At 31.9% G+C, this 26247-nt stretch overlaps 1 protein-coding gene across 2 annotated transcripts in view; it reads right to left on the bottom strand.

Annotated features, from left to right (window-relative positions):
- The window catches only part of LOC100648381 (potassium channel subfamily T member 2), a 202365-nt gene that overhangs the window by 174156 nt on the left and 1962 nt on the right, over positions 1–26247 (bottom strand). Inside the window, exon 2 of one of the 2 annotated variants that reach the window (XM_048406827.1) lies at positions 22831–23084. In XM_048406827.1, the coding sequence (XP_048262784.1) occupies positions 22831–22931 (101 nt within the window). In that variant the 5' untranslated portion in view covers positions 22932–23084. Of the gene's footprint in view, positions 1–8444; positions 11754–22830; positions 23085–26247 lie in introns of those variants that run through there. The other variant, XM_048406825.1, reaches the window with a different exon arrangement.

Below are 26247 nucleotides of genomic sequence, written 5' to 3'. Positions count from 1 at the left end.
ATACTACTTAAATATCAATGAATAGCACTTAAATGTATGGTTGCTTCGTTATTTTAAATCATTATATCGTTTTATCATTTCTTTTATTCGTTTTATTATTACATTATCTCATTTCATCAAATAATATAATTAACATCATTTTATAATATTGATGTTAGCTATATAACACATATAAGTATATTATGTATATATCAATCTATACACATGTAAATATACATACACATGTTCTTATAAACTTTAATATAATGTGACATATTATCTCTGACACTTCTTAAAAAATTATGAAACTGTGCTTCAATCCTTTCTCAAATATTTCATACAATTTTTATTGTTGAACTTAATCTATCATTAAAACATTTCTCTCGATGTATTGAAGAAAGTTTCATTTCTAGTTTTAGTAAAAAAAAAAAAGAATACAATATAAACACAAACTAGAACGAAGTGAAAAAGGATAACATTTTTGCATTTCATTGAATGCCTGATATAAAAAAAAGTTAAGCTAGAAAGCTTTAGAAAACAAGAACCATTATCGTCAGTTTTCAGCCAACTGTGATGCATCACACAATGATAACTAGGTTGAATCCGAGAGAAAGAAAGAAATATCGGCTTTAGGCATAACGTAGCACGCAGCAAATCGCTAACATTCCAGGTCAACTATTCCATAAAAATGCTGCATCGATTTTTTCAAATGTTAGAATACGCACAAACTGAGAACTACAATATTTGAGTAATAAATTGGACTCTACAGACGACAAACGAAAGTCTAAAACAATGCATAATAAATCAAAGAATACATTGGAATTGAATTTTTGGATAATCGAATAATTTTGACACACGATAGATTATTTATTTGGAATTAGATCTATTATGTAGCGAATTAGGTAAGAAATACTTCTTAAGTTGACTAATAATTTTTATGAAACTACACTCGATACATTAGTAACCAACGTGTTAGTAATTATTTTGTAAATAACTTCTAAACAAAATAGGAAGACTCTGACATCACGTCTCACCAATGCACGATTCATTCTACTGCAATCATGGGTAACCAACTCGCGCTCAATTCGCTCAAAATTATATGTATAATATGTACTTACGAATCCTATCAATTTTGCAAAAAGTTTTTACAAATTTATTGGTCTTTATCAATATCGTTAAATAATTTAGTATACCCATACACAAACAAATGATAAGAACTTACATCAATACCATGGTAAAAAAATGTAAATATTGATTATAGTAGTAGAATAGTAGAATTTTTAGTAGAGTCGTAAAATTTTGGTTATATCAGAACTAATCTAAGAACTAAATCAGAACTAATCAGAGCTAAAAATGTTTAAATAATCATACGAGAAAATTTATGAACTTTATATAAGAAAATTATTTGTTTTCCATTTACATTCTAATTATTAATATTAGATAGGAACAAAAGACGTTACAACATTCTGACAATTTTTAATTTGTTCCTCCAATAAAGCATTTATTCAACAATTTTATGCGGATAAAAACCATAACACAACACAATACAACGCAATAACACGAATAAGGTATAAAACTTCTAATATGAAAGCTAACAAAAGAGAATGAAAAAGGAGAAAAATAAAACGTAATGAAAAATTTAGTAGCACAATGTCCTGTTTCGCTAGCTTGGAGTTATAACATATGTTTCGTCTAAACGCAACAATTATCCTCAAATTTTGAGACAACGAACTATTGAAATAAATGTTTTAATGATCGTTGGTTCTGATTATCCAGGTTTCACTCTGAAATAATTCTTACGAAAACCACGAATTCATCAGAACGACTCTACACCACTTTTTCCACTTTGTCGTTTCAACTGTAGAAGAGGCAATGTCAACATGGCTGTTATAGATGCACGAGAGGTAGCGAAATAACGTCCAGAATAATGGCTGCAGTCGTTAATCGTAATGGCACCGCATTGAAGTCTACTGAATGAGGCATAAAGAGGAATACAAAATCCGTAGGCGAACCCGAGATCGAGGATTAACATGAAAGAACCACCGGAATAGAATGTGGTCCTCGTTCTCTCAGTCTGTAATAGTGAGGATCAACCCTTTAGCCTTTTTCCGACCTTGTCCTTAACCGAGGTAAAAGGTATCGCGCAAGAATAACGGACTCAATTTCGCATAACATTGCATAACAAACTCACAGCTTCTAATATATTCAAGCTTCGAAAAAATTAAAGTATTTTATGCGACAGTTAAAACGTCAATTAACTTTTATCGAATACTAGTGCCGTAGTTTCCAAATCGGAGTTTTATCACGTTCCACGTGACTTGTATATGACTTCTACGATAAAATTACAGTAGCATGTCGAGAGTGACATACGACCGATAAAGGTTGAGAATTTAAGGTTTTATTTCTGATAGCAAAACAGTGTTCACACAACGCTTGATAAATATTTACAAATTTAATACTATTACTAATACTATTTCTAATGCTATTCCTATTATAATATCTAGATTGTACATGTTTATGCAAATTCATGTATTTATAAATATATCTGAAAAAATGAAATCTAGGTAAACTTTCAAGCTTCGCAAAGTATAATAATGATAGTCGTTACAACGCTAATAAAATTTCAAAATATTTCGTATAACACAAAAATTATAATTTCTACAAATGTTCGGATACCTTCGTGAACTATATTAATCTCGAGGGATCTAGAAGTTTGGACCAACTGTTCTTGCGAATCCTCATGATCCGAATTCGATATTCGTTGACGTATGTTTAATGTCGCTGGTCTCGAGATATCATTGCGAGATTATTCTTGTTGATCATTATGTATTTCGTATGGAACGAGCTTCATACTCGTAATTGATACGACATCGATTTCTCTACCCATATGTACCTGCATGAACCGAACTTTGATTCTGTATTCTCAGATGATCCCTACTATGGATTTACATTTCTCTAGTGATCTGTAATAATAATCAACAGTAGATATATGTATGATGCAACGCGTATTCTACAACTTTCAGCAGTTTCAGAGATACGTTCCGCATATTACAGTTACTATGAAATTTTCGTTACCATAAAATGGACTAAATTTCTGTTTGTTTCTTTAAACTTTTCGGAAAAATCTCTAACATTTCTCCTATGCTATTATCTATCCTAATACCTCATATAGTCAAAGTTAGTTATTATATCTATAAACGTTACGACGATCTCTTTTATAAATTTGAATAAGAATTCGCAATTTGCTTATAATATACTATAAAGTACTAAATAGGAAAATTGGTTACGGAATATCAAGAGTGTCGTAATGGTGCATTTCTCAAAAACATTTTACGTATAATTTGCTACGTTCCTTTATAATTTAGCGATTTCCATTAGAATGGTAGTTTAAAATGTGTAGTTATTATGCACGTTGGCAGGAACACATTGGAGAATGCAGCGGCAAATTGGGACATTCACGGTTTTCTATTTGTCTCGACAGGCAAATTCAACTCTCCTGTTGAATTCGCTCACTATATAGACAATCCAGGTGAAATAGGCTAGCGTCAAAGTAAACATGACCTTTACACATGAATACCTTCACATTTTCGAAGAAATGATGTGACAGAAATATTCATACTGAGCAGTCTCACTCACTCGAATTAATTTTAACGACACCTTTCATTTAACGAATATAATATAATATAAACTTGAACTTCATGTCATGTATGAACATAAAACACGCAGGAAGCAGGAAGAAATTTAAATATAAACGTGAAAACGAAGAGTATTGAAATTCGATCCTCGATATTCTAATAAAATTAGAAATGTTGTAATGTCTGATACGCTTTCTTTCAAAGCCTTTTGTAAATTATGTAAATAACACTACGTTCTTCTATCTTTTATTGAAATATAAATACTACACAGATACATTCAAAATCATGTTGTACTGTTCGTTGTTGATAAATATAAATGATTCTGTGACAAAGTGCACTTTTAGTTGCTTTATTTATGTCGTATACACAAAATTCGACAAGTGTATGTGGATTTCTATAGCTGAATATATTTCGAATAATTATTTCGTACAATTACAAACAGTTACGAATATACCGCTTTAATTTACTACTTTGTGTTTTACCAATAAACGTTTAATCCCGCCAACTAAAACTCCCACAAAATTACTAAAGCGCGGTTAATCATGGATCATAAGGTACGTTAACAAGGACGGATTTATGGTAATAACCAACGTGGAAAACTGAGATGTCCTGTTTCACATTTTCTTCATAAAGCAATTTGTAAGCTAAAGCACCTCTAATGCACGACGTAAATGTATTATGGAAATCTTATACGATATAGAAACAATAACTTTTAATAGATACCACATAATGTACTACATAACAGCGGATATTCAACTAAAATAACGGCAGATAATCATATTGTCTTTCAATATGTTTTCATAGATATTCCTCGTCCATGTTTTGTTACAGCTTCCATAAAGAAAAATCATGTTAAAGCATATTTATAGAAGCATTTATTTATAATTATAACGTTCCCTCGACTCGCCTATAAAGTATAATTATCCATAAATCGTCCATTGACGATGCACGAACGTAAAGATTAGTGAAGGAAGTTGCGATGTCACAGGAACTTCGTAAAAAGGTGTATCACTTTGTCAGGCACCGTACTCGACTTTATAGCAGTTTGGCTGGTATAAAAGATAAGGAACAAAGCGGGCAACCGGGCCATTCGGAAAGAAGTACCATTAATATTTCATTCTGAAAAAATATGACAAAGTGCACTTTCGAAATACACACGCTTTGCGTGAAACAGTGGTACTCGAACTTAAAAGTTCTAAAAGCGTCTCACGTTGCAGACATACAAAAATAAGGGAAGGATAAGAGAGTTGATCCTTTCGTTTCAGGCGGATCTTCGCCAAAGCCTTTTAAGAGGTAACGTAAAATTCAGGCCTGGGCTAAGGAAAATTGGTTTTCAGACGAAATTAAAGCTGTAGCTGCTGAATATACATTTTAAAAATTTCTATATAAAATCATTTCAGGAGTGAACATTTGTCAAATTTTCTATTCCGTGTTTCTAGATTAGTTTTAATTTGTAATATAATGGTGTGTTTTCTGAAGGTTCGTGCAATAATGATAGGATTTAATAAACAGGTTTAAATTAAAATATCTATATAAAATATCAAAATCAAAAAATGTTTATAATTTATAAATGTCTAAACTAAATTTATGAATTTAAATGTTTGATATCCCATAACTAGTCGTGTCAATATTACTATTACAAAAAGAATAACAATTTACAGACTATAGAGATATGATCCATAAATGGAAAAAGAAACACTATAGATATGAAAAGAAGTGCAAAGTCTGTTTAAATTTTTTATATAATTTCTGTTGAAAGAAATATTATTCTTCGTTATATACGTATGAGATTATATTGGAATTTTCCTATTATCGAATGGTTTCGCACTTTAACATTAATACATACTCCAAACTTTCCACGTACAAAATTTTTCCTTTTCTTATGCTACGTATGGTAAATTCCAACGTTAGCTGGTAGCTTTAAAGTACACACAAACACACACCTCACATAGCGCTTTCAAGCGTTCAAGAACTTTCACAACATTCCTTGAAAGTAAATTTATATATCTTCACGCGCGATGCTAGTTTAACGAATATAACGTTAAAAAGGGAAATAAGGGAAAAGCGTGTTGTGCAAAGCTCTTGAATAGCGTTACGTTAAAAATGAAGATGATGCAAATTTAAATTATTTCATCCTTGTACTGACGAAAATTCTGAAAAATACATGCTCTTGCTCAAACATTTGGAGCGTGTCTTAGTTTCAAAAGAAATTACTTTCTTCTATGAAAGATATTTTATTCGTAATTTTATCTTTTCGTTGCATTACGCTTATGTATTAATTATACAAGGCGATTCAGTAATATAAGAAAAGAAACTGTCATATGAAACAATTTTATTCTATATTTATCTCACCGATCGTATCATTATTACCACGGGACATGCTGTATTTAAAAATGAAAGCCATAATGTTCTTATTTCTCACAGAAACGTACGTTCAAACGACGAAGGATGATCCAAACTTTTGAATGAGAGTTTACGTTTAGAAAATAATAACGACAACGATATAAATTCATATTATCAAGAAATGCCTATATGGCGAGAAATCCCAAGCCATTATACTTCTGTTACACAATAAATTTCCCTTAGAAATTCTGATACTAAGTCCGTATGACATTACATGAAATGTGTGTCGACCTTTTTCCAGCTTAATGGAAGCTTCGAAATCCCTAATTGACATTTCTCGATATTACCGGACCAGGGTCGCTATTGGTTTTCGATGCGTTGACAGTAAAACACGTTTCGTTAGTCCCTGAAACGACCACTGATCATTAAAGACCGAAGCTTAGCAAACGTATACAAGGAGCTGTTTTAGGATGAGGTATCGGCTGGTTTATTTAATGGAATATACTTTTTTTTCGTTCGCACGATATAGATAATCTTGTATATACGAATTTATATGATAGAAAAGCTAATAAATAGAAAGGAGAATAATGTTTATTGTGTACTTGGTAATAAATAAGTTGCCAGTTTTGGTTTAGTTTAACAAAATGTCAGCGAAAGATATAACACACGTCAACATAAAAGAATGAAAAATAACAGACATATTTCAATGTGATTGAGTGTATATGTTTCATCTGCAACCACTCAAAAACATGCAGAAAATGAAAAGCAAATGTCGCAGTTTGCGTAGATGCAGCAACATGTAAGTTAAATTCAGCAAAATTGGATGAAACGCGTGTTACAACTCTAAGCTATTGAAGCGGGACATTTTAGTCCTATGTAGTCCTATGTAAATTCTTCTTCCTTCTCACTTTTTTATATATTAGTTTCTATATTACAATTTTGACGTTTCATCCATGTTATTGCATTACGTTATAGTTTCCATTTGCATAATGTTGTTAAATAAATGTTATATTGTCAAAAGTTGTTAGAACGTTTTAACTTTCATTATCCTCTGTTTATTATATTTTTCATTCATGTGCACGTTTTGCTACTTTTATAATGAGAAACGAATAATCCAGATGGTAATGTAATATGCATGTTATAAAATTCAAGCATTTTGTATATCACCAAAAAGAGTTCAAAGAAAGTGGTGATTTGTTTCTACAAAGTATTACAACATTGTACTCTAAATATTTTATATATTTTTTCATGCTATGTATAATGTATTAAATTTCCTATAAATGTATAAAAATCACAATTAACTTGGATAATCAAGATTCTAAAAGATTTCATATCTTATATAGTATGTATATACTATATGTATAAATACCCATCTTGTTTAGTTTTCTTTTCTTGCTTCGTCATGATTGCCGTTGATCATAACGATACTAATATTTATATCATATACGCAATTTATCTAGATAAGTTGAAAGTGGGTTAAGTAAATAGCTTATTTTTGCTAGAAGGCAGTAATTTACACAGGACGATCGCAATATTGCTTACGTATTTTTGTTTTATATTTTTCTTATTTCTACTATATCGATATTGATTTTGATATTAATAAACGACTTTAATACTGATACAGTCTATCAGGGCCACAAGGTATATTATTTTATAATAGAACGATCAATTACTAAATCTGCATTTTAAAAAGAAACTGGCATGACAATAGAGATATAAAAAAATATAGGTATAAAAATAAAGGAGATATACAAAACACGTATTGGTAGGTGAAAAATTCGTTAGCTTCTTTTTCGCTTTTGAAACAATTTTAAAAGTGTGAAATAGTATAAAAATATCCGTTATCGATATTTAAATTTTTCTCTGCGTGGCATACGATACTTTTAACAGTTTTAGCTATGCATTCAAGCGTTTACTCCGAGCGTGAATTTGCAGAGCCAGAAAGCTGTACATTTTGAGTAGGTTGATCCATTTCATTTTTACAGAGGAATTTTAAATGCGCAAGTTTCCTTTTATAATAATTCACGGAATACGTAAAAGGAATAAGCCGAGGAGAAAAGTTGTGCATTAATGCTTACGACGTGCCTAACTTCCTACCTCCTGGGAAGATTGTAGGAAGGACGTTACTCAGAAGATATAAAAGTAGAACCTATTGAACATAATGTCACATAACTTACTAAGTATGTGAAAAATCTGAGAAAGTACTATCTTTTTAAAGGTTTACCCTGGCTAAACCCTGGCTTACCAAGGCTGGAAATTTATATAATTTATCTCAGTTAGAAAAATTTGTTATATAATTTCTTATACTCGTTTAAATCTACATTCGTTTGTTATATGTTTGCGCTAATAAGAAATTCCATGTATGATTTTGTGTCTTTCATATGCGATACACGTCTAGACTATAAGCTCGTTGACTAAAAAAGTTTTACATCGTCTCATTGAACTTCTCAAATGGTTTGCTTCATGCTTCAAATATCAACAACCTACCTCTCATCGAGTTTGAACGACGATCTCGACAGATCACCCCATGCGCTCATGCTTCTGCTGCGTCTCCTGCAGGAAGATTGAGGAGCGAGTAACCTTGAGCTGCTCCGTCTCCTGGTGGAGGCCAAATTCTCCGCCTGGAAGTAGACCCTCGGCGGATGCGTCTTCTGCTGTGCATTTGGCGGCGTAGAAGTAGGTGTGACGGCCGCCGAGGTATGGAGTTCCGGCAGTGCCTCGTAGTCCCATGCTCTAGCGCCCATCTCGAGTAAAGGAACCGACGAGGCAGCGTTTTGGCCTCGAAGAGGATCCCGAGGCTTACGCTGATGAAACAGGGCGAACAATTGACGGAACGCCGACTCGTTCGCCCGATGTTCCTTCTTTCCTGGTGGAAGCTTCACTTTGTTGCGCGTGATCGTACAACTAGCGTACGAATCGATCTATGATGTCCCTCCGATAACATCATCCTCAAATTGCCACTCTCACATTGCGGACTACGTCATGGGAATATGATGCGTCCAAACGTCGTATTTCAATAAGTCGCGAATTACTTTCAAACAGTCAAACCGATCGCACAACTTGAAATCGTTTTCCATCATGATTAGTAGATTAATAAAATCACGATATAGAATCGAATATTGTAATTATTTGATTCTTTAATTTTGATCCTGTTTTGCGTTTTGCTTTCCTCTGCTGTTCCTTACGATAATTTATATTGTGAATATTGATTTTGATTTTTCAATTCTCTCCTCCTTTTGCTTCTTCCTGTTCCTTAAAACGATTTATATTAGGAATTTTCTTTATATTATGAATTTAATCACTTCGAAAGCAATTTGTACTCGCTTCGAGGTATCAATATAATTTCTAATCGATACGCTTGATGTATCAAACTCGATGATTGCCACCTTCGGTGGCGAAGCGTTACATCCTTAGGAACATATTATTCTTCCTTTGCAGATCGTTGACAAAAGTTGGAATTATCTCTCGAAAACGTTCTCTCGTGCAAATGATCAAATAAATTGTTCACCGACTGAAAAAGTTTGTCCGAATGCTTTCGAATTGGAGGAATTCGTTAATTGAATTTCTCGTAACTTCCCTGGAACGCGTAAACTATGTAACCTCTATATAATGTATGTTTACAATTAATTAATTAAGCGTTAAATATTGGCAATTAAGCGTGGAAAATTAATAACCATCCACTTTGAAAATTGCTTTATTAAACGTTTCGCAGAACGTTCGAATGAAACGTGAAATTACGCTTGGATTGAAAAATGCAAATTTTCGTTTAGAATCGATCGACAAAATCGTATTTTAGAAATTTCTTAGGGCTAGTGACCCCAGTTAACAAGTGCAGTGCTCTTACAATATACTCTATGCCTTACAATCAAAATCATTACAATATTTCGATATATTTGTGTATATTCTCGACGTAAATGCGATATCAATGTAAGGAAAATTGTTTAAAAATAGGCGCGAAATAACGTTTCGCATATATTGCATAACTATGCAACAGCTATTAACCATCTAACCAATCTAGCGTAACTATCAAATGTGAGCAACTTCAACAACAATCTCAAAAGTATCCTCTAAGTAATTCTATCATCTATGTTTAACAATAATCTTCAAAAATTTAACGAGTGTAGCAAGTCTGCTGAAAAATGTTTCGTTCAACAGTTATCATCTTTTTAATTGATGTCAAATAACAGTCAATCTCGTGGTTATTGCCATTGTATCGATAAACATTATAATACTGCATTAACAGTCGATGCACTGAAGCTACGCGATACATTCGATAAATACACTCTCATTATCCCCGGTGATGCTAATTTCAGAGAATTCAAATGATCATTGTTATTTGTACAACACATTGTCATAACTCTTTTTGATCCATGTGCAAATGTGAATGCTTCCGCCAATGCTTGTTCGTTGTATCGACCAAAAGGGAACGTATCATAAACATATAATTAAACAAATTGCTTCGACGTTCTCAGAGGCAATTTAACTGATCGCTGTGGTTTTAACGACCAGCTTTCCATTCAACAGGAATAGGTAGGTAGCAGCTTCTTGTCACGACAGACTTCTGATTGATCTAAACGAAGTCACGTGATGGTCAGTATCTAAGGTCATGATCATTGCAATATTATTTCATCATATTGTTCTTGATCGAAACATTCGATTGTATGGTGGGAACTATTACGAGCGTTTGATTAGAAATGTTGCGACAAGTTGCAAAGCGATCAGCTTTATATTGCCCACTAATCTCCTAGAAAGAGCATCGTTATGGCTTGCCGAGTACTGTGCGTGTTTCGAAATTATTTTTGATGTTACCTTCAGATTTCGCCCATAATATGAATCTCTTAATGTACGTTGGCACAAACGTCATATGCTTCACGAATAATTAACGACCGTACACTTGAAAACAACACACGATATAGATTTTCCTTCTTTCATAAACAACGAATAGTTATCAATTCGATGAATATTCACTGGAACGTTACTGTCTTCATCAATCTCCGTATTCATCGTTTCAAGAACGAACCGCGCATTGTTGGATTTGATCGATACGAGATTATAAGTATAAGAAAAAATTGTATGGAAGGTTTTCAAGGTAACCACTGATGAATATTAAATCGACGTTCACCGTCGTCGAACGTTAATAATTTTCACAGCCTCGATTGCCATTAGCGAAGAAACGGAGAATCAGCTGATCAGGGCTCATGAGGAAATTTCACGGAACATTTAACCGCTGACAAATATCACCCGGTATTCTCAATATCGCGGTAATGTGGCGCATTTTCATCCAGCGAAATCCAGAGACAAGTGTCTAAGATCGAGATACCGTGGTCGAACCAGTGAGACATATCGACGTGTTACATACTGCATCGGCCTTGACATAACACGAAAGTTACGACATCCCCATAGATTGTCTGAATTACATCCACACACACGACAAGAATATTTTTCCCTCTTACAAAGATCGAACAGTTTCTCAGGGAGATACGTAAAATAACGAAGTTGTACTTGATACCACGTTCAATGGTATGAAAAACTCGTGTTGGTGCGATTCATGAGAATCGGAACGTATGAGAATTTTGGTGAATGGAAATGGCGGATCGCAAACCGCTTGGACAAGACGGATCAGTCCCGATAACATATCACTGTAGATTGTGTCAGCTTGTCCTCCAGCTCACTGGTTTTTCACTGTCGAGGAGCCAGCTCGCAGCTCACCACCCCGTACTGCGGTACATCGTAGCGGTTTTCTCTCGTGCTCAACCACCCCTTACTCTCTCCTCTCCGATCACCAACATTCGCCCCACTCTTTTCCTGCCTCCTTCTTCAACGTTACGATCCTTCTCCCTTTCTCTCGTTCATTCCGCTTCTCTCTCACTTTGTCCACTCAACTTACTCGCTTTCTCCTGCTCAATGGCTTCCTCTCCATCTCGCTTCCGACAAAACGGCACACATGCACGTGGCGCCGCCGTTGTCAAGGCGACTGCGCTGCACGAGATGCTTCACTGCACGTACGTTTTTGTGTCATCATCATTTACTTACACGAGATCCTTCCTATCAACTTTGACGTCGCATCGATGTTTGTGATAAATAATCCTGTTTAGGTTGAATGAATCGTGCCTGAGCATATCTATGGGCCAGAGTGTTACTCATATCGATGTTATTATGATATGCTGGATCGTAATACGAGCTTCAGAACGAGTTTGTATTTCGAATTTATGTTACATCAAGAATTCTTCGAAACTCATAAAAGTGCTGTATGACATAAGACTATTGACATAAGATCATTTTATAGTATCTTCATAAATAACACGTGTCTCTCGATGAATGGGTGAAACTTTACTTCCTGAAGTAATAAAATGTAATTTTTGCTTTAAATTACATGGGATAATCATCTTCGCATTTTACCAAAGTATGATAAAGGACAGTCACTGTTATATAATTCGATAGAAAAGATAGAAATGTTTTTTTATCTTTTCTGTTTTCTTCTTTAAAGATTGTCGTTAAAAAAATTAATTTTTTCATTAAAGATTTTCTTAAAAGTTGTCTAAAACGGTACTTTCACCCAATACTGTCGTCCCGATAGTTTTAAACGAACCAGTATAAATTCGTATCTGATTAAATTTCGTAACGTCGAAGGTTATACGCAGTGAGAGCGAAATTATTTGGGAATAACACAGCGGGATGAATGGACAACCGGAGTACAGCATCGATTCGCGCCGGGAAAAGCTGAACTTGCGTATCAAGCCTGCGCACTGATGGCTAACGTAACGCGGAAAGCTCGGACTTTCAATACGCCACGTGGTTCACCTTTCGAGATACTCAACTTTCGCATGACTTAAAATAAAGTTACGATAGTATGTATGTAAGGTTGATTCAATAACAAAAGTGGTTAATTTATAAAGTATAAGGGAAATACAATTTTTTAAACTAAAATCTGTCATTTAAGATCTGATATTACGCTGGAAGGATAAAATGAATATTTCGTGATCAGAAATCGTTGACTGTTGAGGACATGTACGGTAATTTAACAAGTGTAAAAATTATAGACTTCCATTTTTACCGTTAAATAATATTTCGTTAAATAAAATATTCAGGTAACTTGCAATTTGAAAAAATTATTGTAAAGTTTCTTTCGCCTTTAATATCAAACTTGTTATTGTTATAAAAAGATATTTACTAATATTGGTAATATTGGTAACTTGTACTGTAAAAGCAGTATATCATATATTATTTTTTAAATTATAAGAAAAACTTATGATTAGACAAAGAAGATAAAAGTTACCACGGTCTTTATCTTAGGAAAAACTTAGCAATGTCAAGCAGCGCACTCTACAGAAGAGCGGAAGCGTTATAACGCTGAGTAGGAAATATAAAACTCGCAAGCTCAAAAGCTTTATAAATTCCGTAAAAGCAGTCGATAAAGTAGAAAGATGTTGTTTTTCTTCATAAGCATACTTTGATCCTTGGTTCAAAGAAATCTACTCCTTTGGTCTATGAAGATTTTTATCAAAAAACAGGTCTACGAAAACATAAAACAATGAGATTCCAACAAATAATTTGTTTCAAAGCGTGCAAAGAAGCGTGTTTTCCGAGAGTCAGAAAATAAGTAACATTAGATTTTTACCGGGAAACATCAGGAATAATTCTTAAAGAACCAAAAAATTCTACTTTACCTACATAAGAGTAATTTACAAAGAGTTACGAATAGATAGAGACAAAATTATTTTTTAATTCATTATTTTCGTTTTCTGAAACAATTACAAATATTTAAAGTAATTGATATTCATTTTTAGAGAAAGAGACATGACGAATCATGCCTCCTTTTTCAAATTGAATACACTGCTAAGTGGCATATACATATTAACTACATTTTTATTTAATTTGAATATCAAATACCTGATTAATTAAATATGTGCTATTTATGAATATTAAAAAAGATATTGAATATTATAATATTATGTATTCCGGTTGTGCTATACAAAATTTCTTGGAATCAGAGAATCAACAAATATAGAAATATCATGTTTTTTCCGAGTAGCTTTTATATGTAAAAAATGAATTAATAGTTGCATATTTATTATAACGATAATTGCATAGCAACGCACTACGAGCAGTGCAAGAGTTTATAACAACAACACAGTTGGATCTTTTATCCAATTTATCAAATCTGTTTGCCAAATGTTCAAAATCCATTAATTGTGCTTACTTTCGAGTACCCTTATACAGTAATCGACACTAACAAGGTATAGTATTCTTCATTCTATTGCATAGTTCAGGGAATTGAACTCGCGTGGAAATGAATAGATGCATCGATTAACAGAACTAATACCACAGTAATATAGGGTATTGGCTATCTTATCAACTGTAATTTTCCTTTAAGCAGAGAATAATAAATGTAGTGCTAAAATTTTCATAGACGAAGATATGTTCATGACATTTATTTAAGAATTTATAATGAATAATTTATCTACTCTGTGTGTGTATGTATGTGAATATTAGAAATAAATAATATATCTAATTGTAAAAACGTGATAAAATTGTCGAGGTACTTGAATATAATTTTGATAACTTTTAATTAATCTCACAGGATTAAGTCAGATGACATTTACGTCCCACATACTAAGGTAGGAAAATTAAAAAAAGAGTGAAGCAATTTTCCTAAGTACCCTTGCACTGAAAGGACTTTAATAATTCGTAACTGTAATTACAGTAACAAAGGCGAACGTTTGGTCTCCTGGTCTCCTATATTCATGATCTATTCTCTATGAAGGTAATTTTATAGAATGGCTTAAATTAAAATAGAAAATGAATTAAATTAAAACTGTAGATTGAATCGTTTATGGTAACAATTCAAGTTTTCCCCTAATTATTTAGATATTTAAAGTAATTTATTAATGCGATGTAAGAAAGTTTGTAATTAACATCATACCATTTTCCACTGCAACTATTGATTTGATTGATTCCAAATTATGGCTTTGGTATATTCCTTTTTAATCTCTTTTAGTACTTTCATCATATTCGCACTTCATTTCAATTTAATTTCTAACTACCCCTTCTAGCATGTACAACTTTATGAATTCGTATCTGTGAAATTATAACTCCGAGCTGAAAGTGAATTTTGTTTAATCAGCCAAGAAAAAAGTGAAGGTGAACGTATTCTCATAGGAGAAATGACTGTAAAAAGGAACTTTGCCAACTTAAATCATACCAGGACCCAGAGTAGTAGCAATATAGTCCTGATAAACTTTTTAATATTCACAACACAATACAAACGCAATTTTACTGAAATCTTAGATAACAAAAATAGCATGACATTGAGCATTTCGTAGTATTTTTAATAATCATTAGTATTTAGAACAATGATATAATTAAATAATTATTTCCTTACATATAGCTTTGTTTGGTATTTTTCAATATATCATGACTAGTACCATAGCTATATTTTATACTTTCATTTTGCGTTTCCATCATTACATTATTACAATCAAGGAAACCAAATATATTATCCTGTAAGAAGTGATTATGATGAATAAACGCCACGGTATGTTGCCTTATTCATTACTCTAGATATCCCATTACTATATTGACTTTCAATCGAATTATTGAATTTTCCTAATATTTATAACATTTTTCTTTCTTTCATTAATCATTTCTTTGAACTGTCCAAAAAGTTTACTTATGCCATCTTTCATATACATAAAAATTAAAGACTATCCTCAATGTGCTGTTTGAACATACTTATAAAATCATAATTGTAAAAATGTATACTTTGCAGTCATATAATATAGAAATCTTTCCTAACATTAAGAAGTAATAAATAAATATATTGTATATTCTTCACTATAGAAAATAGTCACAAAAATGATCATTATTACTAAAAAGAACACGCTATAAAAATTATAAATCATACGTCTTGATAAACTTCATAGTGTACGTATATAAGCATACGTATATTACGATGCCAAATGTTGAAACATGTCCCAAACGCATGGTCATTTCGTAGCTTGTTTGAATGCACTAGAGGATTGCAAAATGCAAACATCGCGCAATATATGTTGGTAGAGACATCAGCGATTCAAACAGATTTTCAAGAAATATTTCTATCATTTGTTCTCGGAAGAAAGATTCCACCCACGACCAAGATTCGAAATATCGGTTTTCATGGCAACCGGTTTTGTCGAGTTTGTAGTTTGTCATTGTCGTTGAACGATACGTGGGCAAGTATAGACGGTGCCTTCAATTTCCTGCCAACCGGAGATGCAAAGACAATTGCAACTTCGAAAGGTTGACCATTTAGGCGAGGAGATGTCTCGTTTCCAACTATCTCCTTTAATCACGAATTTCCTTCACGAAGAACAGAGAATCGAAACGAGAAATTAAAAAGCATGTTGGTAATAAAGAGCTAGTTCATCGACACCTGCGTGTAAATCTCAGAACACGCGTGTTTCAAAGAAAATTGCAAATATCAAGAAAAGCGAAAGGAGTTTAAATCATATCCGAGTAAACGGTTAAAATGAAATAACGCGTCATCTTACAACTGAACCGCCTTTGAAATTAGTAATTATTCGTTATTATATTCTTAACTAGAGATCTTCTCTGACAACGAAATTTCAAACGAGTTTGCACAAGTTTAAAGAGAATTTCGATAGAGGAATATCGTTCTGTTTAAATTCATAAACTGTTTGACTGTTAATATTTATAGCTGCCTTTGATGGCACTTACAAATAAATTTATGAATAAATATTTATAAATGTATTCCCTGTTTTAAGATCTACTGTATAAAGAATACATAATATTGGCCAGACAATATAATTAACGGGCAATATGCATAAAATCAATGTACGATAAATTCTCTCAGGTTTTGCTGCATATTTTGATTTCAATGGACAATGAAAGGATTAAACTATTTTTATGCTTCTATCATTTGTAGTAATTTTTAGGATAGCATTTGCGAAAAAATAAAAAACTAAAATAAAGATATATATTTTAATTAATACTTTAAATACATACTTTGTATAAATGAGTAACAGGTGTAGAAAAAATTTTATGTGTTAGTTAAAGATTGGTGGTCCCTTAAAAAATTTTAAAGATTAAAGGATCTATCACTAATTTTAAGAAATCTTTGAAATCAGATAATTTAACACTAATTTTGAGAAACGTTGGAAATTAAACAATTTATTATCATCTTATAAATTATAGTTCTGCCACCTTATTTATATTTTTCTAGTAATTATGTAGATTCTTTATGCTACCTATCATAAATTCCTGAATGTAACTCCATTTCTATGTAAATTTTTTAAGAAGCACTTTGCAGGTGCCAATATTGCCTTGTAATTAATGACTACCTGAAAATTATAGCTTTATATGAATTGTGAGGAAAGAACAGAATTTGAAGGCATATAGTCATTACTATTCCTTATTTCGGTCAAGCCTGTATTAAAGGTGATATGCTCGTCTAATCGAAACTGATATTTTGTACGACACATTCGCAGCAAATAGCAAATAGGATTACCATTTTTCCCTTCACACTTTCATTTTACCATATCTTCTCAATCCTTATAATTTATAGACAGACTGCAAATATTTTAGCATTTATAGGAAATTTAAATGTACAAAATTATATTGAATGCCTATAACATGAAAAAATACACAAAATATCCAAAGTAAAGTTCTTTTATCATTTAAAGAATAAAACAAATCTCTATTTAGATTCCATTTCTTTAACTGTTGTTTTTCAAATAGTAATTAAAATTATTACTTTTCTATTTTCATTTTAATCCTATTCAATACTTGTTATAATATCTAGAGGGAGAAAAATATCTCAATTTAGATTACATTCCTATAGTTAACTATATTCAAGATAACACAAATTTGCATAAACATGCGCGGTCTATTTGTAGGTATTTGTGATTTATGACAATTCGAAATTGTGTTCTGCTTTAAATATTATTCAGTTAAGCGTTCGTAAATATACATCTATAAGTATGTTTCATGACAATGGTGCGGAAGAGTAAACCGGGTATAATGATTACTGTGAAACATAATAATATTTTATGGCAATTTTAGTGCGAACTTCCATCATTGCAGCTAATTGTAATGACATCATCCGGTACCCAACAAGAGTATTTAACACAAGTAATATTAATACAGCATTTTCGTAATGAAATAACATAGATAGATGATCATACAAAACAAAATGGAAACCACAGAATTTAATAAACACGAATTTGGATATAACTTCAAATACATTGATATAGACCTATCGAAAAAAAGAAAATTACTATTTATAATTTCTAATTATATCTAATAAGTATTGCAAAAATGATACCAAATTGTTGGCTTTTCATGTATAGATAATAATATCAAAAACGAACATCAAAAAAACACAAAGTTCCCTTATCTTTTCTGAAAAAAAAATGTAATTGTGTGATTTGAAATTCCCCAGAGTTCAGCATAATACGAATCGATTTCACATAGCAATAAAGAAATATGTTGAGAAACTTTGTCCGATAGCGGTTTCGAAATCGTATGTCCAGTGAAATGTTTGAAACTTTGGTGTATCTTGGAGCACGTATACGAAGCAGTTGACCAAATGAGAAAAGACAGCGGAAAATAACAAAAATAGAAAGACCGGTCGATATTAATTGTGTCAAGTGTGGTTCTTAGAGCCAGCCTCATCCTCATCACGAAATAAGACAATACTTCACTCCGTCAATCTTAAAATTCGGTTGGTTTCAATTCGATGGACTTATACATACATGCGATCAAACTATTGTACAAGCTCGTACTATTTGTCACGAATCTTTGATGAAAGAACACTATGACCATCTTATCATGGTCCAAGGATTCTAGTTGGCACTGACCTTGCATATATTTGCATCGATGAATCTAAAATCGTGTTAACTGCCTCTTTATAGTTAATTCGAAACCACAAAGAGGAGAATGCACCGTCACGAAAATAGCATATCGTCCTTATGAGTTACGTATGCGAATGAATCGGGGCATGAACTTAATGACACGTTTTGGTATATATTTTAGGAATGGCACACTCGAAACCTTTCCAATTTGGAGTTCTCGATACTCGAAACTTTCTGCCACTTTTGTGGATCGAAGCTCTCGAAATCCAGATTAATAGTAATTTGTGTAAATAATTTAAGAGAATATTGCGATATGAAACTATCTTTGTTTAATTAATAACATGATCCAATTTTGGTTATTCTTTAAACTTATTCTGATTGATACGATTCTACAATCGTATCATTAAGTAAGCACAACTTTTGAGAGATTCGAGTTTCGATAATTTCGAGAATTATACTTACAAGATTCTGGATTCGAATTTCGCGTATCTAAAGATCAAATTTCAATCCATCTCTAATAGATGTATTATTTAAGTGTTGCTTGATAGTGCTGCAAGTAACTGATGTAACTGCAAGTCACAAAGATGAAAGTGCGCCGACACGAAGGTAGCAAATCTTTCTTTTGAGCTATCAACGCGACTGCATCGGCGGTATAAAGCTAATAAAACGCATTTTGGCGTGGCACTATATTTGACATTTTCCTTGGATGTAAAAATTCGATAAAACGGGTACGTGAACAAAGTACAAAGTGGATGAAGTGAAACGAGTGTTGATTTCGTGGCAAATAAAAATTTTATGAGTGATTCTCTTCGAATATTTACAAGGTACAATTAAAGAGAATGGTAAAAGAAATAATAAATATGTGCGTAATGGAAGGAGATACGTATATGAGAATGGATATAATAAAAAAAAGGTACAAACTAAAAGTTTCATCATCGAATACATGTTTCATACATATAGGTAGATATGAAGTTGCAGAGGGTAATTTCGGTTGAATTCAACTCAGTTATCATAGGATTCTACCAATACCCTTTTTTTTTTTTTTTTTCAAACGCGTTTCTGACCGACTTTCTTCTAAAGGATGAGAAGGTACTGGAGCGTAAAAAACTAGACTTTCCGCTCAAAGAAACGATTCAGCGGCAGTCCAAAGCATGCAAAATTGTCTCTGCTTTTTGTCCGGAATTAATAGATGAGTGAATCTCAAACTGACTCGCCTGTAGTCTAAATTTAATAAGGATTGTGACACATTATTAAATTAAATTAAATAGATAAATAATTTAATCTAATGTAATTTAATTTATTTAATAACTGGTACTGTTCTGAGGATTTTATCAAAATTAATAATTTCATTTGTTTGCTGCAACATTGGAAATTATTTCTGATAAACATTTCTTTTTCTCGTGAGTATGCTATAAAAAATATTTCCTCGAGTCTAATCTACTTAACTTTATACACAATTTAATAAGTGCTAATTCTCGTCTCCTGGATATTAAGAGTTTTGTTACAAGATTGCTAGATTCAGTGTAATGTACATTATATAATAAATATAAATCCAAGAAATAGAATCCCCTAACCAATTCTTTATTTTTTCTTTATGCAAAAAAACATAACTGTACAGATATAATAACTCTATTTATTTTTATTTTTTAACAGATCATGTTCCAATCATCAGATGCTGTAAAATATTAAAGTATTCAAAGGAGTTTCCTTCACCAGTTTCATCTAGTCGTCTTTCTTGTAACGAACATATGTTTTTCCTTGTACGAGGATTTTACGAGATTCCAATACAAATGGTAAAAAATGCGAGACAGCGTGTTGTCAAAAGAAGGAACCCTTTTATAGAATCTCCTATTACGTTCTTTCTAACCAAGGGGAGGAAGTAATCGATTGTGATGAAGATATGTCGCGATAAAACATCAGTCAATATATGAGAAGTAAATTACTTAGTAGCTTTCAAAAATTTTTCTTCTAAAAGAATAAAACGATGTGCCAGTCTTTACCTTCTTTCTAAAATTATTATAACTGTAGAATCATTTGACTCTCTACAAGACTGTGATACAACTATACAATTTTTATGACAAATTCTGTATTGATTATTTCTACCATTCTAATAATTCTAGTATTATAACTATGATAATTCTCCAATAAAAAAACTTGGTATCCTATTTATTCTAAATTCAGTGTTATTTCTGGTTCCCCTCCAGAGCTATCCCATCTTTTGAAATTTCAAGATGACTATCCTAATAGATATTGTGCCATTCAATTCACGACCCACTCTCTGTTTTACTCGTGTTATAAAATCTGAATTATTAAATAAACGTGGGGGGGGGGGGGCACATTCCGGATCGAAGAAAAAAGAACTAAAAGAACAGACACAGTATAATGAAACATGATGCTCATGTTGTTTAATAAATATCTGACACATTCAGAGGCTAACTCATTTGCAATTTAAATCCTTTTAATGCTAAACATTATTGTTTACAATATTAGCGCAGCTTTCATTTGCAATTTTGATTTTGACGTATTATTTAAATTTCAGTTATTTTTCTTTCTTTTTTGATGTTTGTTTTTCGATTTTCCTTAATATAATAAAATGGTAATTTATATCGTACAAATAAAATGTCAGCGAATCATTTTCACTGAATATTCCTTCTAAACGTAATATCGGTGCCGTCAGTTTCGTGAACATTTCTGAGAAACAAGATATTACGGGTCAGGCACAAAATCAGTGATCTCAAACACGAGATCATTTCTTTTTCAACCCCAAATCTCCTCTTTCGTAACGAAAAGAACTCATCAACTCAGAGAACAGGCAATTTAATTTGTTTCCTCCGAACCTTTTTTCTTTTCGTGAAACGAATTAGTTTCCCCTGTGAATTTCATACTCGTGTACAAGGTCTCTCTACTACACAGCCACACCTTCACAATCACTTTACATATCCATATTGAAACGCACGAATGCAACGTCAGCATTATTTATTTAATTTTAAACATTTCTCGGTAATCAAAATCTTGTTTAATTAAATACAGATGTAGGTGTGACGGATAGAAGTAATTATTTGTAACATATAAGAGGATTCTGTATTAAATTACAATGTATCTATAGTCAAGAAACAGCTAGTTGGTGTGAAATATTTTGTATAATTCGCGCTTCAATGAAAATTATAAATTTGAAGTCATTCGAATCACTATCCTAATCTAACAGCAACGAGTTCAAAATTGAATTACAAATACAGTAAAACAAAATAAAGTATGGTTATGAAACACAAAATTATGGAAAGAGAGATGTATAAAATTAAAAATACCACTCTTATATATTAATAAATTTATCTAACATTTAATAAAAACTCCAATCACATACGAAAAGTAAAGCATAATCTCTTAAACGACTAACTATATTCAGCGAGATTAAAGTATTATACGTGTCTATAGATAGATCCATAATTTATACGTACTATCTCTAATGAAAATGAAATAAAAAAGAACATGTTTTAATATTTCAATATTTCAATATTTTATAATGTTGTCTACCTTAGCTACAACTTTCATAACAGTGAAAAGACTAAAAGTGTTACACGATTACAATTATATTGAGAAAATGAGATTTTCGAATACTCTTGCAACATAAACAAATTATTATTCTCTCCTGTATCTGAAAACTTACTTTTATATTGGACTAAGGGAATTTACATTAAGATAAATGTCCATTCGTCCAAAAGACATTAATACGAGAGTCATATCTCACGAAGATTTAAATTCACGAGTACGTAAGTAATACTTGAATATTTCCTACTGAGCACAGATAATTCATCGGAAATTGGTACAGACGTTCTAATGTTCTTCCAACTTCTATAAAAGAACTTACAACATATTGATACAATCCATGCAATGATATTAATAAAATGATATAACTTTCTTATAGAAAAAGAGGAATATCTTAAATATCTGGAGATTAGACAGTGATTTATATTTTGTTCTACAAACATTTGAAAGGAAATATGCAACATTAAAGATTTACTCACCGCTCGCCGTCATCATTAAAAGCATAATCCCCCAGGAGGAGATCGCGAAGTCTATATCTCGGTGGTAAAATCAGTGGTAGACAGGGATCTGGTTCATTCATTGTGCACAAACCGTTTTCGATGTTGGACAATTCTTTAGACGTTGTTTTCGTGTACTCCTCGATCGTACCGAGGGTACCACGAAAAATACTGTTTACAACTGCCACTGTTGCTGGAAGCTTTGTAATCGTACCATACAATCACCGAATCACGACCTGAAACAGGAATATATAATATTTAATGTTTGATATTTTTTAATTCGGTATAAATCAAGTTCAAATTTAATTCAGTATAAATTTCCAAATTCAATTCAATTTTTTGGACCACAGTTAGTGCAGTTCGTCGTCATTTTTATTAACATTGAGAGGAATAAAACATACTACGATTATTATAACGAGTACTCTATTTTGAATATTTTACATATTTTGAAATGGATTGTGTAAAGTTTTGCACTTTGGAATTTCACATAAATACGTAAACATCCTCAGATTATTTATAATAGTACTTTCATGTTTTTACAACCCCACGAAAGCTTTCGACTAAACTACATCACAAAGAACACGTATGTATCCTATATACATGGTATCCTCCTTGACATATAGCGATGACCATGGGGAAAACCCACTAATTACTCAATTACATGCTGATATTCGATCTGTCGCACAACGAGAAATTATTCACGTAGGTGGTAGAACTCAAATAATAAGAGAGCATGCTACATTTACTGTTTGGATGATACTCATTAGCTTCAGTTAATAAATTAAAGTAATCAGTTAGCAGGCGTAAATTTTCCAGGAAACACATATATCTCTTTAATAATTTAACTTCACAGACTTATACTGAATTGTTTGGAGAGATTTTACTACTGTTTCTCGTTAATTGTTTATTCTTTTATTCTCTTATATTTATTTATTTTCCATAGTCCTTCCCCTCCGCATTAGGACGGACTTCCAACTTTATTTCTTTTTAACTTACACCTATGGTGTACTTTTTCAACCACTAAGCTTAATATCTCTCGTACTTAACATTTAGACCTAAAACTCACAGCTTAAATTTGATTTTTGAATGTACCTCTTGTATTTCTTATTCTCTACCCTTTTACCATTTATATTCTCGCAGCGCCAAAACTTCAATAACATACAAATCCAAACAGAAAGATAAAATATTTTATTCTCTGATATATTTATCGCGTTGTAAGGGAAGAAGAAATAAAAAATAAAAAAGGGAGTAATCACTCCAAAGAAAATTGTAATGGTGCGTTCAAATTTAATTAAAAATTGAATTTTTCCGTATTTCTCCATTCGTTTGAGATATTTTTATTGAAACTATGACCATTCATTTAGCTTTAATTATAAATGCATTTATGTTGTTCCGCTAATTCAATGCGAATTAATACACTCTCATTGATGTTCTCTGTACCTGCACGTAATATCCATTGGTGGCCAATTAATAAAACGTGCCCAACAACTAATGAAGGTGACTGATTATTAATGCTCCGATGAAGTTACACGAGATTCAGAAAGCTGCAGCTAACGGAATTTTAATACTGTTGACAGATGTCAAGATCGCTTAACATGTAAACTACGCAACTTAACGTCAGCTCTTTTGAAAGATTGAAGACAAGACGAATATTTAAAAATTGCATATTAAACATATGCGTTTATTAACATAAAATGTAAACGCATCTCATTTAAATACCCCAGATACTAAAATTGAATTCAGTACAAAATTGTCCAGGGATCAAGGACATTGAATAGCTTTCAACTAATAAACAAGATTGAACGGCACGTTGAGATCACGACATTGCTAAATTAGATTTATTTGTCATGCCACTATCGAAGTGTTCCTAACATTTAGCAAATTGGGAAACCTTCCACGTGACCGGATATCTCCAAACCAAAAATCTATGAAACCAAATTTAGAGCCATGTTCTAACCGAAATAATCTCAAGATATTGTCATGGGATTTAGGGAAAGACGATGAATCGTATATAGATCTCGGAAATTGGGTAGGCTGCAGTGACGAAATACAAATCTAAATTTGTCGGTAATGGTATTCCAGATTTGACTACCCTTCTACACCCTTACACTGTACGATAATGAAAACCGGTAATTTCTGTCATAAAATCGATTCATGGTAAATCGACGATCGAAAGCTTTTATAGTTTCAACCATTAACAGATTAAATGATAATACTTTGTAATACGATTATTACTTTTCCTGCTTGTGTTACACTACATTTTGCGTAAAGGCAATAACTATATAATTACATTATACTTTATTGTAATTTTGTACTCAATCAAACCGCAGAATATTCACAAGTATTAAAAAGTACAGGGAAACACAAAATAATTTTACGTTTTTTTACAGTTACTACTTTTCTTCATAATTGAAATTGGTACTACACTATCTTATAAAACTGGAAAGTTCTTTTAATGTTAAATTTGTTCGTCATTAACTATATTATTTAGTTATTAGACATAAAACAGATAGAAATGTATAAATTTGCAATGTTTATAAATTTCAAGATCCCTGATATATTTCACACTAAGTCTAATTATTACTAAAAAATGATTAAAATATTAATTTTTAAATTGTACAAAACAACTCAATTGATGATAAACATGAACTAAATGCCTTCTTGAAAGATATGTAATTTAAATGACAACGAAGTCCACGATTTTTTAAACTTTTCCAAGAGAAACAAATTACTTGATAAATTAATACAGTATTAATGTTTCGCAGATAGCATGTTCTCTCAAAATATTGTTAATTACCTTGTTAATAAGTAATTTAATTAAATTATTAAATAAATGTCGTTACATTAAAAAGTATATTATGTTTTGGTTGAACATCGAAATTTATATAATATTCATAACAGACCTCAAGATTGCAGATTACACACAGAGCTGAGAGTAAATAAAGCACAAAAATGGAGCTTCCGATCGAAACTTATTAGTGATTAGTGGTGAAGTGTCAGTAGTAGATATACAATACTGTTCCGCAATTACGCCTTGTTCCACTCAAATGTATTAGGTAGAGATATATCCTCTAGAGGAAGGCCATTTGCCGAAATACAATAGCATCGCATTCGAGTGAATGTAATTGACTACACGTCAGATACTTCCAAACGAATAGTTTTGAATGTAACATTCCAGTGATTACTACTCTAACACTTCACATAAAAAATCAGTATTACTCCCGTTTAACGTACAGCAGAAGATTGATTATTATTAAAATGTTGATTAAAGTAATGATTTCGATGATCGTCGAAAACATTGATTAATAAAAAATTTGAGGTCTTTTTATAAGAGAAATCGAAAAATAAAAATAGAAACTGGAAGAAATTGTTATTTTTAAAGTCTACTCGGGAAAATTG

The sequence above is a fragment of the Bombus terrestris genome, chromosome 6, assembly GCF_910591885.1.
Source record: "Bombus terrestris chromosome 6, iyBomTerr1.2, whole genome shotgun sequence".
Classification (NCBI taxonomy): Eukaryota; Metazoa; Arthropoda; class Insecta; order Hymenoptera; family Apidae; genus Bombus; species Bombus terrestris.
Note: the sequence above shows the minus strand (reverse complement) of the source record. Positions and strands in the feature narration are given on the sequence as shown.